The sequence below is a fragment of the Lolium perenne genome, chromosome 2 (genome assembly GCF_019359855.2).
Source record: "Lolium perenne isolate Kyuss_39 chromosome 2, Kyuss_2.0, whole genome shotgun sequence".
NCBI lineage: Eukaryota > Viridiplantae > Streptophyta > Magnoliopsida > Poales > Poaceae > Lolium > Lolium perenne.
In genome coordinates, this window is record NC_067245.2 from 260,774,155 (window position 1) to 260,790,863 (window position 16,709).

A 16,709-nucleotide genomic window follows, 5' to 3' on the forward strand; every position below is an offset into this window, starting at 1 on the left:
ACATAGTGCGCGTGAGTTTTGATGACTTCGCAGTTACCGGGGAAGTCATTCCCAGAGATAACAATAGGTGGTGGATCACCACGGTCTACGGGCCTCAAACCAATGAGGACAAGCTGAGATTCCTTCAGGAGTTAACGGAGAGGAGGAGTTTATGTCCGGGGCCGTGGCTGCTCCTAGGGGACTTTAATATGATCATGTTTGCGGAGGAGAAGAACAATGACCGTTTAGATAGACGCATGATGGCGAGGTTCAGGCAGTTCGTTCAGGAGCATGAGGTCAAGGATCTCTATCTCCACGGGAGAAGCTTTACCTGGAGTAATGAGAGAGAGGTGCCCACGCTGACGCGCATTGATCGGGCGATTGCTTCGGTGGACTGGGATATCATGCACCCGGATTCCATCTTGCAGGCGCTGTCCTCTTCGGTGTCGGACCACGCACCGATCCATCTTTCCTTGAGTGCGGCGTTTAGGCCGAGGAAGAGGTTCAAGTTTGAGGCTTTTTGGCTTAACCTGGAGGGTTTTGATGAGGCTCTGAGAGAAGCTTGGGTTTGTGACCATAGCATTGTTGACCCGTTCAGACGCCTGGACGCCTTGTTTCGAAATGCGGCGGAGTTCTTTCAGGCGTGGGGAGAGAAAAAAGTGGGAAACATCAAGCTTAAGATCGCCATGGCTAATACCCTGATTCTGAGATTGGATGTGGCACAAGAGTCGAGAGTGCTAACGCCTGCGGAGGCATGGCTTAGGAGAATGCTTAAGCATGCAGTGCTGGGGATGTCGTCCCTGGAACGCACTATTGCGAGGCAAAGATCGAGAATCAGATGGTTGCGGGAGGGAGACGCCAACACCAAGCTGTTCCATGCGGTGGCTAATGGGAGGAGAACCAAGAACTATATCGCCTCGGTGAGAGTAGGCGAGGAAGTGGCGACCACTCAAGAGAGGAAAAATGAGGTGTTCACAGAGGAGTACGTGAGGTTGATAGGGGCATTCACAATAGAGAGCACACTTTAAACTTGGAGGCTTTAAACATTCCTGTCGCGGATCTGAATGATTTGGATGTCATGTTCACGGAGGAGGAGGTTTGGAATACGATACGAGAGATGCCAGGAGATAGAGCGTCGGGGCCAGATGGGTTCACCGGCGCTTTCTACCAGAGAGCATGGCCAATTATTAAGCATGATATCCTTGCTGGTCTTATGAAGCTTTGCGTGGGAGATGGTAGAGGTTTTGCAAGACTGAACCGGGCGCTCATCACTTTGATACCCAAGAAACCGGATGCCTTTGAGACCAAGGACTTTAGGTGTAATATCCCAGGTTTAGAGGCAATAAAATAAGAGAACACCAAAGTGTGCATTGCATTCATGCATAGAAAATCCGGGGAATTTTCGCGCTTCAAATAAAACTTACCACGATGGCGAAGTTTCACTTGACTTGCTGGAACTGAAGTAGATCATCAAGTCAAGCGCTATAAACTTCACTGTGATCTTTGCTAAAACCTTATTTTGGGTAGAGATGATTTGATCTATGGATTAGATCAAATGGAATTAGTTTTACAACAAACAACACCTTAAGTAAGGGTCAACTATAAGATCTTATAAAGGATATCAACATGACATTCCTTACAATAACACATTCTTTAAGAATCAAACACTAACTTATTAACACTTCAAAGTTAGCAACTACTTTTGTGTGTAATTTAATTCACTTCTAAACTTATTAATAAATAAGGTAAATCACAGGGTCTAAAGTGCATAAAAGCCACACATTCTTATTTAAATCATAACTTATTAAGTATATGGAATATCATAAAACTAAATCCATTTACATTACGATTTATAGTTCAAACTATTTGAATCAAACTAACTATGAGCATTTTGGAACTCATATGATCATGCCTTGGTGAAATCAAACACCAACTATCCAAATTTGAGGAATAACCTTCAATTTTAACCTTTTCACCAATATTATAATATAAATCCAATCCAATATGATATAGTGACTCATCAACAATAATAAAACCATCCACAAGATACTTAGTAGCAAATGCCACTTGGCTATCCAAAAATAAATCATATGAGGGGATAAGGATCATGCCACATGGGATGAAAATATCTACATGACTTGCTTTCCAAGCTTTGTCACCTCATGCTCAAAGGATTGCTATGGATGAGGGCATGACACCCAAGCACCTTACTCATCAAACCAACACAAGAGTCACCACCTATGTGTCATGATACTAGAGCTTGCCCAAGCCTATAAATAGAGCCACACCCTTCATCCATTTGCTCATCAAGTACCATGATACATGGGAACAAACACATAGAGCCACTCCATATGAATTAGCTAGGATCAAGATGAAGAAGCTAGGAGGTGGAGGCATACCACAAGAAGAAGGTTTATCAGATTTCCTGAAGAACAAGCTACAGAATATTGCAAGGTAGGATCCCTAGGCAAACCATATATTTAGAGGATCATATCATTATCTCTTGAGAAGGACCTTAGTAAACCAATTCCATAATCATCACAATTAGGTATTAATTAGAAACCCTAAGAATCTAAGTGAGTGAGATGAGAGGAATGATAAAGAGTGATTAGTGAGGAATAAGTGGATATTGTCTAATGCATGATTATACCTTGTAGATATAGATGATCAGTTAAACCCATGTTATTAATAGATCTCATCTATCACATAAAATAATAAGTATATCACTAGTAGTTAATCCCAAACCAATCCTCATGCCTTGTGTAGAGGAGTAATCCTAGTCAATTAAACATAACCCAACTATTGCTTACATCCTAAACCTAGTGGTGTATCACATTGGTGATCACTACTAAAACCCTAGACCAAGTCTGAAATCCAACCCATGGATTACTTTGGATTATAGGTAGAACCCTGCCATGCATCATGCCTATTTCCTACTTCAAATAGTGAAGTATTCCCAAAACCATAAACCTTGTCATATAGAACCAATCTACATAAAATATTGTTTCCTAACTTGTGTATCATAGATCACAAGTATAACCAAGCCATACATACTTTAGAACTAAATGCCAAAGTGAAACCAATATCCAAATCATCTTCTTAAAACTTAAGAACTATCCATCACATAAAATCATGAACCAATTCCATTTCCTTTACTATTTGTTAAACCCTAGCCATAATTAAATTATATGTGAATGATCTCTATGGTTAAGCACTAGAAAAATAAACTGTGTTCACCATGCGCATGTTCTAAATTTCAAACCAATTAAAATAGGTTTGGTTTCTAAATAAAAATAAATTGAGACAAACCCTTAAGCCATATCTATTTTCAAATGCACCTCACTAAAACACAAAACTAATAAAAGATTAAATATTTGTTTTAAAATAAAACAATGCAGTAACCACTATTATCAAGTGATATGGAAATTCAAATGTTTTAGAACTTGCAAAAACAAAACAGAATTCAAATTTGAATTCAACTAACAAATTCAAAACAGAAAATAAAAACAGAAAATAGAAAAGAGAGAAAAAGAGAGAAAGCTCACCTGGCCGCGCAGCCCAGCAGCAGCCCAGGACCAGCACCACCTCTACAACCCAGCAGCAGCCCACGTTGAAGCCCAGAAGCAGTCCAGCCCACGTCCAAATACCGTTTCGCTTGCTTTAAAAATTGTGCGTGGAGAAATGACTTCGCCGTCGTCGTCTCCGAGCTCGACAGCGCGGCGGAGCCAGTAGGCCACGATCTCGTCGTCGATAAGCTTATCCCGGACGTCGTCAGACCTCTCAGAACCGCGCCCAATATCTCTCGCGTCCGAGCTTATCCGCGGACGAGGAGATCCTTGCCAGCTAGAAGCTTCCAGAGACCGCCACCTCTCCACCATGGCCGTCGCCGTGTCGAGGCCACAGGGTTTCCCTTGGCCTATAAATAGGTGGAGAGCAGCGCCGTGCACTTCTTGTTCACCTCCACCACTCCATTGCTACTTAGACGCTCCCTATCTCTCCCGCTCATCCACTCTCTGTCGCCGGAGTCGAAGACGAAGCCGACGGAGGAGGTCACCCCAGCCTCCGGCGCGTGGTCCAGGAGGAGCGCCTGGACTCAAGGAGCATCTGGGAGGAGCCCAGCATCCAGGGGAGCAAGGAAGCAGGTCAATTTCGGCGTTCCCTTCTGCGGCACATCGCCGGGAAATCGCCAATCGCCGTCGTCTCCGTCGACCATCGCCGGAGCCGTCCATACCTTGAGCTTCAGGGTGAGCATACTCATCTGTAGAGCTAGATCTCGCATCCTAGAATCATCTGTAGCGCCCGATTCGATTCTCGCCGGAGAGCACCACCGCAGGGCATGGTCGCCGGCGTAGCTCCGGTGATCCCCTCGCTAAACCATCACCACCATTCGATTCGTCTAGTTGTGCTCGTTCAGAAACACCTAGCCGCGCATCCCGGGGAACCCTAAATCGGCGGCGCCACCGTGCTCTGGCCGCCGGCGTTTAAACGTCGGTGAGGTCAACGACCTCAGTCCATTTTGACTGGTCCACGCCAACGTGGCAGTCGACGTGTAACTTGACCCCACTAGTCAGTGTCTCAGACTAGAAACGAACCGGTATGTTTAGTATTTTTACTTTATTTCAAATTCCAGAAAATTACTGAAACTTTGCAAAATTCTAGAAAATTCATTTCAACTCAGAAAAATGCAAATAATATATCAAAATACTCATAAAAATAAACTCTACTCAAATAAAATATAAAACAAAAATGTGTGTCAAAATAAAATTTCACTTATTTTTAACCTTATAAATTATGTCATTTCAATTATTTAAAATACAATTTTAATTCAATAATTAGTGAAGTTATAAAAATTAAATTTTAATTATTCAGTAACCAAGTAAAATGTTAAGATTAATTTTATTTACCATATTTGCATTAACTTAATTATTAGTGGTAATTCATAAACCCTAATTGCAAATTACTATTTTCTATTTTATTTAAATAGTAATAACTCAAGAAAATATTATAAGCCAATATTATTTTGGTAAATCAAAACTTATTTACTCAAACATCTTTAGTTAACAAGTTAATTATTTTAAACCCTAATAACAATTATTAAACCCTGATTCTTAATTAAACTAAAATAGGAGTTACTCTAATTATTAATTCTTGTGGAAAATTAATATAATGTTAAACCATTACTAATTTTGATTCAAAGTAATTAGTTACCACCCCTATATTGTCAATCATCATTTTAGGAGTTGTACCATAACTTAGAAACCCTAGTTTCAATTTGAGTAAGACATTGATCCCATTATTTTATGTGTTCATCCTAAATAGTTGAAATCCTAAAACCCTAGGGGTTTAGCCCATGTGAACATAGCCACTTCAACTTTACATATAGAACCTTAATAAGCAACAATTGAATGCATGCTCATGATCCATTAGCATAAACCAAGTCACATGAGATTGTCATTTCATGTTCCTATTCTTAATTAAAAACCTATATGATTCACTAGTATCACCTAGATATAAACCCTAACCTGTTACCACTTGTTAGCACCATTGATCATCAATCCGATATACCATACCATTAGGATCAACCTCAACCATCATAATTTAGTAGCACCATAATAATAAACCCTAATACCAACATTGTGTAGCAAATTACATTACATGCTCCTAATCAACTAAACCCTACTTAGGAAATAATAAGCCACTTAGCTTAGAAACCATCAGAGACTATTTAGTAAAGCCATTGTAAAACCATAGTAAACCCTAATAGCTAATTTATAGAACCATCTTAAATAACCATCCTTTAATATGATGTATATGGGAAACCATGGTAATAACCCTATCAATACTTACTACATATAAACCCATTCGACTTAAAGAACCCAACTAGTTCCTATTAGTGAACTAAATGAATTCAATAGTAAACCCTAGAAAGCCATAGCTCCTATATATAATAGTTCATATTCTTATTTAACCTGTTCTTCAAAAGTTATTCTTTTGAAGTACAAATGTCAATCAAACCTTAGAAGCTTAATCCTTCTTTGAAATACTCATTATTTCTTAAACAATATGTTCTTCAAAAGTTATTCTTTTAAAGTATAATATAAGTAATCATCAACCATGTTCTGTAAAACTTAAAATTGACAACTGTTCTTTATATATTATTTCACCACTATTCTTTATGTGTATAATTGTTATGATGTCTTATATCACTTGATTATGATACTAATATAACCAAACCCTAATAAGAACCTTGTTTGAGAACAATTATAAAAGTGCAACCAACCCTAAAGAAATCTTTACAACTCATCCATCCTAAATCATCGAGGTTAGATTACGCTCGGGACGATTGCATCTCATACTATGCATTATAGCATCTTTGCCAGTTCTTTAAACATTGTCCTTACCGGACGATGATGGTATTTCAGCATTTGGAGTTATCACGTACCGAAGCTTTTCCTGCATAATCTTGCAGTCAAGAAAGGCAAGTTCATCGCTTGCTCATGTCATTTGATTATTTTTATCAAACTATATGCAAAGTACTATACTTATCACTCATGCATTGAAAAGCAAATATTATTTTACAATTATGAATATGACTATGTGGTGGGCAATGGAACCATGGTATGTGTTGATATGGTGGAGGTTCCATTGCAATGGGTTATATCACCCTAGGATTAATTACCAATGCCGTCCAGTGATTCTAGCGCCGTACATATCGCGTTATCCATAAGATCTATAATGGCTCTGGGAAGTCATTGTATCTTTTCCCTTCTGCACGCCAACGGATCGGAGAGCTGGTGGGGTGCTGGAGGCACTGCCGCAATAGGTTGGGAAATCCTTTTAAATCCCCATCCATTAGTGATGATAAGCTCAACGATCTATGAGGGATTGTCCGGAGTACACCATGAGTAAAGCCGTATTATCGGGGGAAGTCTACTGGAGGTGTACGGTTGGACAAAAGGGTGGGTTTGCAGGGTCGCGGAGAAGGCAGTGATTGGCTTGGATCTTATACTGGGCCTCACACCAAAGGAAGTGTGGACGGGGACATACTCTCGGCCGGCAACATGGTTAAGATCTCTTGTGGGGTAAAGTAACGCACCTCTGCAGAGGGTATCAAGAATTGTGACTGTCACTCCCTGTTCCGGGAAGGGAATCGCGAACGCAGCAGAAAGGAACTCCACGAAGTTCTAGTCAACCTGTGAAGACTGACGGGCATAGTTTTCAGAATAAAATAAACCTTTTGAAGAAATGATTACAAAAACTTGCATTGGCCTATGACTTTCTGGTCTATGGCTGTAGCTAGTGCATGATACACATATTTCCTAATATGAACTTGCTGAGTACGCTCGTACTCATTCTATCTCGTTTGAACCCCCTTCTTAGAGCAATGCACCGAAGGAGAAACTACCGTGGAACTCGAAGACAAAGGAGTTAACTGCAACAAGATGAAGAAGCCAATCAACGAAGTCAATGGAGTCAACTTCTGCATCAGTTAGAGTGGAAACTTAGACTATTAATAGAAGGGAACATTTCCCTAATCCTAGCACCTAAGTAGCTAGAATTCTATAGCAAGCCAAGTAGCTCTTAAGCTAGAGTTAGCAATCAGATATACTACGAGTCGTTCTTCTGGAGCTTTATTTGAAGTTTTACCTCACTGTAAAGTAGGAGGTTGTGTTAATCTTATGTAAACAGTTCGTGTGTACTTCTATAGACATACCTTGGACTCGCATATGTTTCTGTTGTACCACTCTGAGGGATGTAATATGGGTGGAACGGTGTTTCACTTGTGTTATGTCAACGACTTGTGTACTACACCATGCAGTGGTACGCTGGGTCACCGCATTAGGCCCATTAGCCTTGTGCATAGCTTTGCGAAACTGTTCTCAAAAATCATTGCAAACCGGCTCAGGCCGAGACTTGGAGAGGTCGTGAGCATGAATCAATCGGCGTTCATCAAACGCCGGAGTTTGCATGATAACTTTGTGCTCGTGAGACAAGTGGCTAGAAAGATTAACATGAGGAGGCAGACCGGAGTGCTGCTAAAGCTGGATCTACAGAGGGCTTTTGATTCTATCTCGTGGAGCTTTTTATTCGAGGTGCTGAGAAGAATGGGGTTTGGCGAGAGATTTCTGAAGTGGATAGCTCTGTTACTCTATACGGCAAACACGAGAGTCATGGTCAATGGAGTACCCGGAGATCGCATATACCATGGGCGAGGATTGAGACAGGGGGATCCCACGTCGCCTATGTTGTTTGTCGCAGCCATGGAGACCCTCTCCGCCATGATCATTAAGGCGGCAGAGGAGGGTTTGTTTGGGAACTTGGCCTCCATATCGCTGCTGCAGAGAATCTCGGTGTATGCGGATGATGTGATCATTTTCCTTAAACCTGAGTACGCAGAGCTGTGGGCGGTGAAACACATTCTGAGCCTGTTTGGAGAGGCCTCGGGCCTGCGAGTAAACCTTAGAAAGACGACGGCCACGCTGATTAGAGGATCGCCTGAGGAGGAGGAAAGAACTATGAGGATTATGGGTTGTGAGCTAGCGAGATTCCCGATCCGGTATCTAGGGCTCCAGCTGGCTCTCAGACCTCTTACCAAGGCTGAGTGGCAGCCGCTTCTGGACCAAGTGATCAAGTGCGTGCCTGCGTGGCAAAGAGGGCTCATAAGGAGAGAAGGGAGGCTGGTACTGGTTAACTCAGTGGTAGCAGCTCGAGCGGTGCATCAAATGGTTGTGGCAGAGGCTCCAGTTTGGCTTTTGGAAGAGATAAACAGGTGGATGAGAGCCTTCTTTTGGGCTGGCAAGGATGAAGTCCAAGGGGGACAATGCCTAGTGGCGTGGAGGAGTATATGTAAGCCTAAGGAGTTTGGTGGCCTGGGAGTGAAGGATTTGAGGTTACAAGGCCTCGCCTTGAGAGTGAGATGGATGTGGCTCAGACGCACGGACCCGGAGAGGCCTTGGCATGGGTTACCTAGTCTGAATGATCTAGCCGTGGCGGAAGTGTTTCAGAGCTTGGCCCGCTTTAGTGTGGGTGATGGGCGGTTGATCCTTTTTTGGAGAGACAGATGGATTAGTGGTTTCACGGCGGAAGAGCTGGCGCCGAAAGTTTTTGCCAAGGTTCCCTCCGGGAGGAAAAACACCCGCGTGGTGGCGGAGGCACTGGAGGGGGACGCTTGGTTGGACGACATACCCGGAGAGATGACGGCGGATCTTTGGAGGCAATGCCTGGAACTGTGGGAGGCTGTGGAAACAGTAGAGAGGGATATCTCCAGACCAGATCACATATCCTGGAAAGGCACTGAGTCCGGGGTATACACGGCTAAGGGCACCTATGAGATGCTTTGCCAAGGGAGTGTGCGCTGGAGCATGAGTAGACCAGTATGGGGATCCTTTGCGCCCATGAAATGCAAGATCTTCGCTTGGCTGGCTCTAAAATACCGGGTATGGATCTCAGACAGGAGAGCGAGACATGGACTGCAGGAGCTGCCGGATGCCTGCTTCTCATGCCTGCAAGATGAGGACAATGTTGATCATATTCTCACCCTATTCCCCTATGCGAGACAGGTTTGGTGTAGGGTGCTCCATAGTGCAGCTTTACGTGGTCAGGAATCTGGAGGGATGGTGGACCGAGGCCCGTAAGCGACTGAGGAGGGTTGACAGGAAGCGCTTCGACACCATGGTGATTAGTACGGCATGAACACTCTGGAAGCAGCGGAATGCGAGAGCTTTCGGAAATGACGGGGAGCACAAGACGGTGGAGCAAATGGTGGATCAGATCAGGGATGATTTCCACCTTTAGGAGAGAGCCAGGAGAGGAGGGAGGCTAGATATTGCGAGAGAGTAGGCCTAGGCGGAGGGGGGTGTGTGTGTGTCGCAGCACCCTGGTGCTGCTTTCTTGTATATTGTGACGCTCTTTTCCTTCTATAAAGATAAGGCACGCTTTCCGCGTGCTCTCGAAAAAAAAAATATTTACCACTACGACCAGCCAGCCTAAAGTATTGTTCTCGGACCAACCGCGTGTACTCAACACGCGTAGTATCGAAGCAACCGGCGCACTATTCACAATGCACAGAAGTCAGAACGGTTCCCCTGGGCGGACCCCGAGTCTAGCACAGGCGCAACACAGTGTTCCTAGCAGAGACCGACCAGCAGCAGTGGACCGTCCGTCCACGCGCGCACGCACACGAACAATCTCGCGTTCGCGGGTGCAACAGCGGCATGGCTACAAGAATAAACAAAAGCATGCACGCAGTCCACGAGCTAGGCCGGAGACTGTGAATCCAATCCCATACCATCCCCTGCACGCACGCCATAAACACCAACACGGCAGGCACCTGCGATCTTCCCAACGCAACGGATCTTCTTTTTCCTCCTCCGCTTTTCGCTTTCGGATAGCGATCTTTGGTAGTCTGGTAGTTGCATTATGCACTCGTGCTGCAAATCTAATCCGTGTTGTCGTTGGGCTATATCCACTTCATCCAGACCAAAGCAGAATCATCGATCATTGATCGATCAAATATTTGGGACATGATCGGCGGTCGGTCCACGAGACCGAGCAGCAGGGGCATCACCGACGCGTGCCTCGGCACACGCGCACGCACCGGCGCCGGTGCTGGGTCGCGTCGCGGTTCCCGGCGACACGCGTTCGGTTGGTGCGATAGGAAAAAACTCGATCGTAGCTCGACAGGGGAAGCTTCCTGCTCGAAGCCCAAGAGGCTGGCAGAAGCTCCGAACTCGAGAGTCCAGCTTGACCTGGACGTGGCAACGACTCTGGTTGGGACGCGACATGCGGTGCATGTACTTGTTCTACGCGAATCTCGCTCCTGCGATCGATCTTCGGAATCCAGACCCTGTTCCTAGTTTAACATTTGTTTTGTTCGTTTGGCGCCTAGACGCTACAGGGACCAGTAAACAACAGAGCATAGGTTTGCTCAGCACGTCGAGATGATGCTCGATCTGTCGGCGTTGCACAGGGAGTCGCCAAATAACAAAAATTTGTTTCGACTTTTCCGGTCGGCCTATCTACACAACGACCCTATCTACCCACATGAACTGCAAAAAAGGTCACCGGAGCGAAGATCGTCGTCAAGGTTGCCTACCAGCGTCGTGGTCATCACTCTGTAGCGACTTCGACTTTCTTGAATAAGCAACCAAAGAAAAGACCTCACAAAAACGGCACCGTGAAGTTCAACCTGATCTATGCCAAACAGATACCCTAAAATCAAGCTTGAAATATGGGATTTTATGATGGAGATGGTAAAAAGGAAACTTTGACTGCGATATTAAAATCACTTTAAAGAAAGCGAGATAAGGGCTCCTCGCGAAGGGACATGCAACTCCGACTCTGATGACAAGCACCCAGCAGGAGATGCGCATGACCCACACCGAAGAAGAAAACTTCACCCGACCGCCTCTTGCAAGTTATTGTACACCGCTCATATGAAGATGCTCGACGAACATAGCAGCTCCGACTTCACAACAAGGGTAGAACAACATGAAGAAGCCCAGACACGTCGGAGCAGAGCTGACTAACGAGGTCTTGCCGCGACCAAACCATCACTCTTCAACGCCATCGTTGCCATGCAAGCCACCACACAGAACCGCCTGAATCGCTGGCCAACTGAGAACCACGATGTTGTGCAAGACCAACATCGGAGAAGCACGAAGGGGATCACGATCTCCAAAAAACGATGCCCTCGGGAGGGGAAGCGACACGGAATGACGTCGTCGTTCGACCCTACACGATAGGGTCTTGGCCTTCACCTGGAGAGGTGATCTGAGATGGAGGGTAATAGGGAGCGGAGCTCCACTGTTGACCACTAAAACCCACCGACGAGTAGCGACGGGCAACACGAAGAGCCGGGAGGCTCCCAGGACTGCTGGTGGGCCCTGGTCCCTCGGGCGACGGCCCGCAAAGCTCCGGCACGCACGTCCGATGCTGGTGCAAGGGCGTGCCACCTGACCTATACCTGGTCAGGAAGGTGATGGATTGCTTCGACTAGTTTCCTGCATGGCATACACGTAAACATTAAATACGAGTCTCGATCGGCTCTCAGGTTGTCCTGTGAATCGGCTCAAGGAGCCGATCCACCCATGATTCGTATGAGATCTACGATAACATGGTGGTCCTGCTTGATCAATATTAGGCTAAAACGATCTACGATGATTAGGGTTTTCACCACATAACCGGAACATCCTACACGTAATTGAGCCTGGCAGACACGAAAGATGATAATAAACCAGCCCTAGACAAGGCCTAAAAACCAACGTGGAGTTGATTCCCGGAACATCTTCTCTAGGACTAGCGAACTACACCTTACGTGCTACTGGATCCTTCAACTCGTTTGCAAGGCCTAACTATGTAGATATCAAACTAATCCTTGAAGAACAAGGAGCAATCATAACGGATTGAATCTACTAAACAATGACTAAGCAAGGTGCCACCCTTGCACCTAAGATCGGTACAAGGGTGGCTAGATATCCAGGGGTAGCATGACTAATCAAATACATCAAAAAAGCACCAATGCTAACCCTAACATATCCATGATAACGGTGTTGCTCGCCATCAAAAAGGCTTCAGTACGAGCAACACATGAACAACGAATAAACAAGATTCTGCCTAGATCGCAAGATGCGATCTAGGCAGCATAGCGCTTACCCGGAAGAAACCCTCGAAACAAGGGGTGGCGATGCGCCTAGATTGGTTTGTTGTGAACGTGATCGTCCTCCTTTCTTAATAACCCTAGATACATATTTATAGTCCGTAGACTTCCTATCGTGGGAATAATCCCAACCGTGTACGAGCTAAACTCTGCCTTCTAATCCTAACCGACACGTATCCTACTATATTTACAGATACACGGGCAATTTAGCCCAAACTCTTTATACAAGGCCGACTCATGAATAATTTCTACATATATTTGCTAAGCCCATCTCAATCACGGCCCACTTCTGATTTGGTTAAAATCTGGTGATAACACATGCCCCCCTGGTTTTGGTAATGATAATTCCAAAACCACTCTGCTTTTCCTTCGTCGGGTCATGTCGTGGCAGAGCAGAACCGCCGCAGTATCCTTCATCATGATGCCTTGCCTTCTCAACTTCTCCGCGTGATCTGACAGTTTTTTTTCTTTTGGCACCACTTCCTCGGAAACTGCTGTGGCATTAAATCTCCACTATATCCCCTTTTATTTAACCGCGCCGAACAGTTCACCTCTTCATCCCCTTGCCCTGTTCTAGCCATCGGCACCAAAAAACCCCCATCTCCTGTAGCAATGTCTTCCTCTTCCTCCTCCGCCTCGTCGGGTCTCTCCTTTCAGTCCTCCTCCTCCAGCGAGCCAATGCCAGAGCAAGATCTGATGGCGCAATACGAGGAGGAGGCTCCCGAACACTGGGACGATGAAGAGTGGGACTTCACTGTCCGGGTGAACGACGACCTTCCCCTGGCCGCCGTCGGGTCGGACGACGACCTGTCCATGACCGACGGGGAGGCGGACCTCCGGTTCCTTGTCGACGGGGAACTGGAGGGAGAGAGCGAGGACGACCTCTACTCCTGGGCGAGCTTCACCTCCTACGACGAGGAGGAGGAAGAGGAGGAAGAGGAGGAAGAGGAGGAGGATGACTCCTCCTCCGCCGGGTATCCGCCTGCAAAGCGCTTCCGCGCTTGGTCGGAGAGCGACGACGACGATGATGAGGAGGAGGAAGAAGCCCCGGCCGAGGGTTGGGGCAGCAGCGACGAGGAGTTCTCCGGAAGCAGCGCCAACGGCAGTTACGACGCCGCCGACGAGGCCAGCGACGGCCCTTAGAATAGGAACTACTAGTATAGGATTAGTAGTAGTTCTTGAGCAATCGGCTCTTCTTTTGTTCTTCCTTCCTTGAGCAATCAGCTCTTCATTGTAAAAAACCCCTTTTATTAATGAAGAAGTGTTTCCAATTAATCTTGCCGATAGTCAAAGTCAGTCAACCCCCAAAGAGCCGATGGCATCGCATCGGCCTTTACCATAAAACGCGAGTAAGGCCAAATCAGTTGTCCCTTCAAACGGTAACCTGCAACCTCCGTCTGAGAGAGTAAACTCAGATCCCCAAATCGCCGCTCGAACAGATCCAACTCACGGCCACACGAATCTCAGATCTCGACCGCGCCAAACCAACTCCGCAGCGCACCCAATGGCGGAATCATCCAATGCCAATGCTATGGTCTCCGGTCTGAAGGTAATCCTTAACCGCTCCTCGCCATTCGGGTAAATGTTAGGATGAACAGCAAACACCTGAATTAATGTCCTATTTCGTTATTATTTTTAGGTTTCAGACATCCTACTGCCGCATCCTTCTCTCCCAAATTCTCTGTGTCTTGGCCCCCGTTCTTCCGAGAGTCCCGCTCATTTAATTTCATGCGAGGCCAATAGAATTCCCTTCGTAAACCAGAATTTAGATCTGACTTCTTGGGCCGACTGCCTACGAGCCTGGCCTAATCCTCCTGAGGGTTGGGTGGCATGGTACAGTAGAGTATCCAAAACTCACCATGCCACATGGGAAACTATAGGGATAGCCGATGCTCTGTCATTATCATTGTCTCCCCTTGAGAAGCACGAAAACCTTCTGAAAACCATCGGCTACTTCTGGTCTGATGCACTGAATTGCTTCATGTTTGGCCATGGTCCCATGACACCAACTCTGCTGGACGTGGCCATGATCACAGGTCTAGATATTGCATCCCCAAGCCCCTCTGCTTTTATGCTGCCAAAGGTTCCTTTCACCCTCTCCTTCAAAACAGAGTGTACCAGCTGGGGTGCCTACCTTAAGCGTTACATGAAAACCAAAGGGCCTGTGACAGAGAAAGAACACACAGCCTTCCTGAACTTCTGGCTAGAATACTTCATATTCTGTGGCCCATCACTCGCCCCAACCAAGAATTACCTTTCCCTGGCCTATGAACTTGCCAAAGGCACTCAGCTTGGCATCGGCAAACTATTCCTTGGAGAGGTCTATCGATCCCTCCAACTGATGTCTGTCAAACTGTTTTCCCAAAAGACAGTTAAAACAGGAGGCCCCTGGTGGTTTATTCAGTTATGGGCTCAACTGTACTTCCGCAACCAGGTCCCAAACTCCCCACCTCTGGCCACTTGCACCTTCCCAGATGCTAATGGGAAGCAGATCCGATGCACTAGCTGCGACCAAGCTCTCTATAGCCTTCCAGGCAGTAGGCTAATCCCTAAGGAAGCATCAGAGTGGTTCAGAATTTTCTTCCAAGGCCTGGACAGTCCCCTGTTCTTTCCTTACACTGAATCTGAACATTTTGAGAATCCAGTTTCCTTCAGGTTGGACAGTTTTGCCGATGACCCCAGCACTCGGCACTTGTACTCCATCATGGTCCGTCCTTGCTTCCTTCCAGTTGGCATGAGTACCTCAAACAGGATCATCAAACCCGGTTATGAGTCTTACCAGCCGGTGGTAGTAGCCCGGCAGTTTGGTCTTGGGCAAGTTTCTCCGCACTTCTTCCTTCACCACTTGACAGAAAGCAGAGGTGAGCTGCCTGATATCCTCACTGGCCAGAGGTGCTATTCCTTCTTTGATGCTCTGGCCATTCCAATCCCTCACAACCTTCGTTTCACCACCACCACCGATGGTTTTGAGACTTGGTGGTCAATGTGGAAGACCCACGCCTTCAGGAGAGCTCTAGGACCATTGCTGAAGCAACTTGATGCTGAATACGATATTCCTGCAGAACAGGTACCACTATTCACAATTTTCTTGCAATGGCTCACAATGATTATTTGTAACCTGGCTCTATTTCCTTGCAGCAACAAGATGGTCCAGAACCAGTGCAGGCTGACGGCTCCTCCTTCAAGTTCCTTCCACCAGCTCCAGTGGTTCTCTTCTGCAAGAGCTCCCCACCCCTGAAGAAGGTTATGATGCAGAGCCAGCCGATTTCACCGAAATCGGCTCCCAAGAGCAAAGCATCCTCGGGGCCAGCTGCCCCCCGAGCCTCAATCCAGGCGAGGAAAGCAGTGAGGAAAGTAGCTGCCAGGAAGACCTTGAAGCGTCAAACCCCTATTCCCGCTCAAGAAAGCTTGCACGTAAGCTGATCTATGCCTTGACTAATTTCATCTGTCCTTCTAGGCTTCTGCAACATGCTTGTATTTCTTTTACAGACCTCGACCGAGGAGAACTCCAGCGAGGAGACACAGTCTAGTCGCAGGGACTCGAGCTCAGGTAATTCTGAGAGAACCGCCACACCGAGCCAGACAGACTTGCCATCGTCGGCTTCCAAGAAAAGGTCAGCTCCCGAACCTGCTGCTTTCCAAGCTCCGATCAGAGCAGGGCTACGCACGAAGAGTCGATGCGTCAAGAGGGCTCGCAAAGAACCGCGAGCTTCTTCACCAAGCCAGGAGGTTTCAAAGGTAATTACTCCCCTGGTTCATATTTCATACCATCCCATCGTTACTCGGATCGGCTAACCATCTCCCTTGTAGACTGATGAGACCTCCAGCGGGGACGTCGAAGAGATACTGATGCCATCCGCCACGCTGGATCTAGCAACACTACAGGAGAACATAGCTTTGGTAACACAAGCATGTCACATATGAAAAACTGTGTTACAAGTAATATTGGAGTAACACAAGATTTGTGTTACATGTTTGGCCTGTCACACATCTTAGGTAAGATCGAAAAAGGTGTTACAAAAGTATTAATACAGTAACATGTAATGTTCTGTTACTCCAAACGCGTCACAAA

At 46.1% G+C, this 16,709-nt stretch overlaps 1 protein-coding gene across 1 annotated transcript; it reads left to right on the plus strand.

The window, feature by feature from the left end:
• The first annotated feature begins 239 nt into the window (after positions 1 to 239).
• LOC139835793 (uncharacterized) lies at positions 240 to 1,007 on the plus strand. The gene has a single exon (XM_071825661.1). The coding sequence runs from the start codon at positions 240 to 242 to the stop codon at positions 1,005 to 1,007; it is 768 nt and encodes a 255-aa protein (XP_071681762.1).
• The last annotated feature ends 15,702 nt before the right edge of the window (positions 1,008 to 16,709 follow it).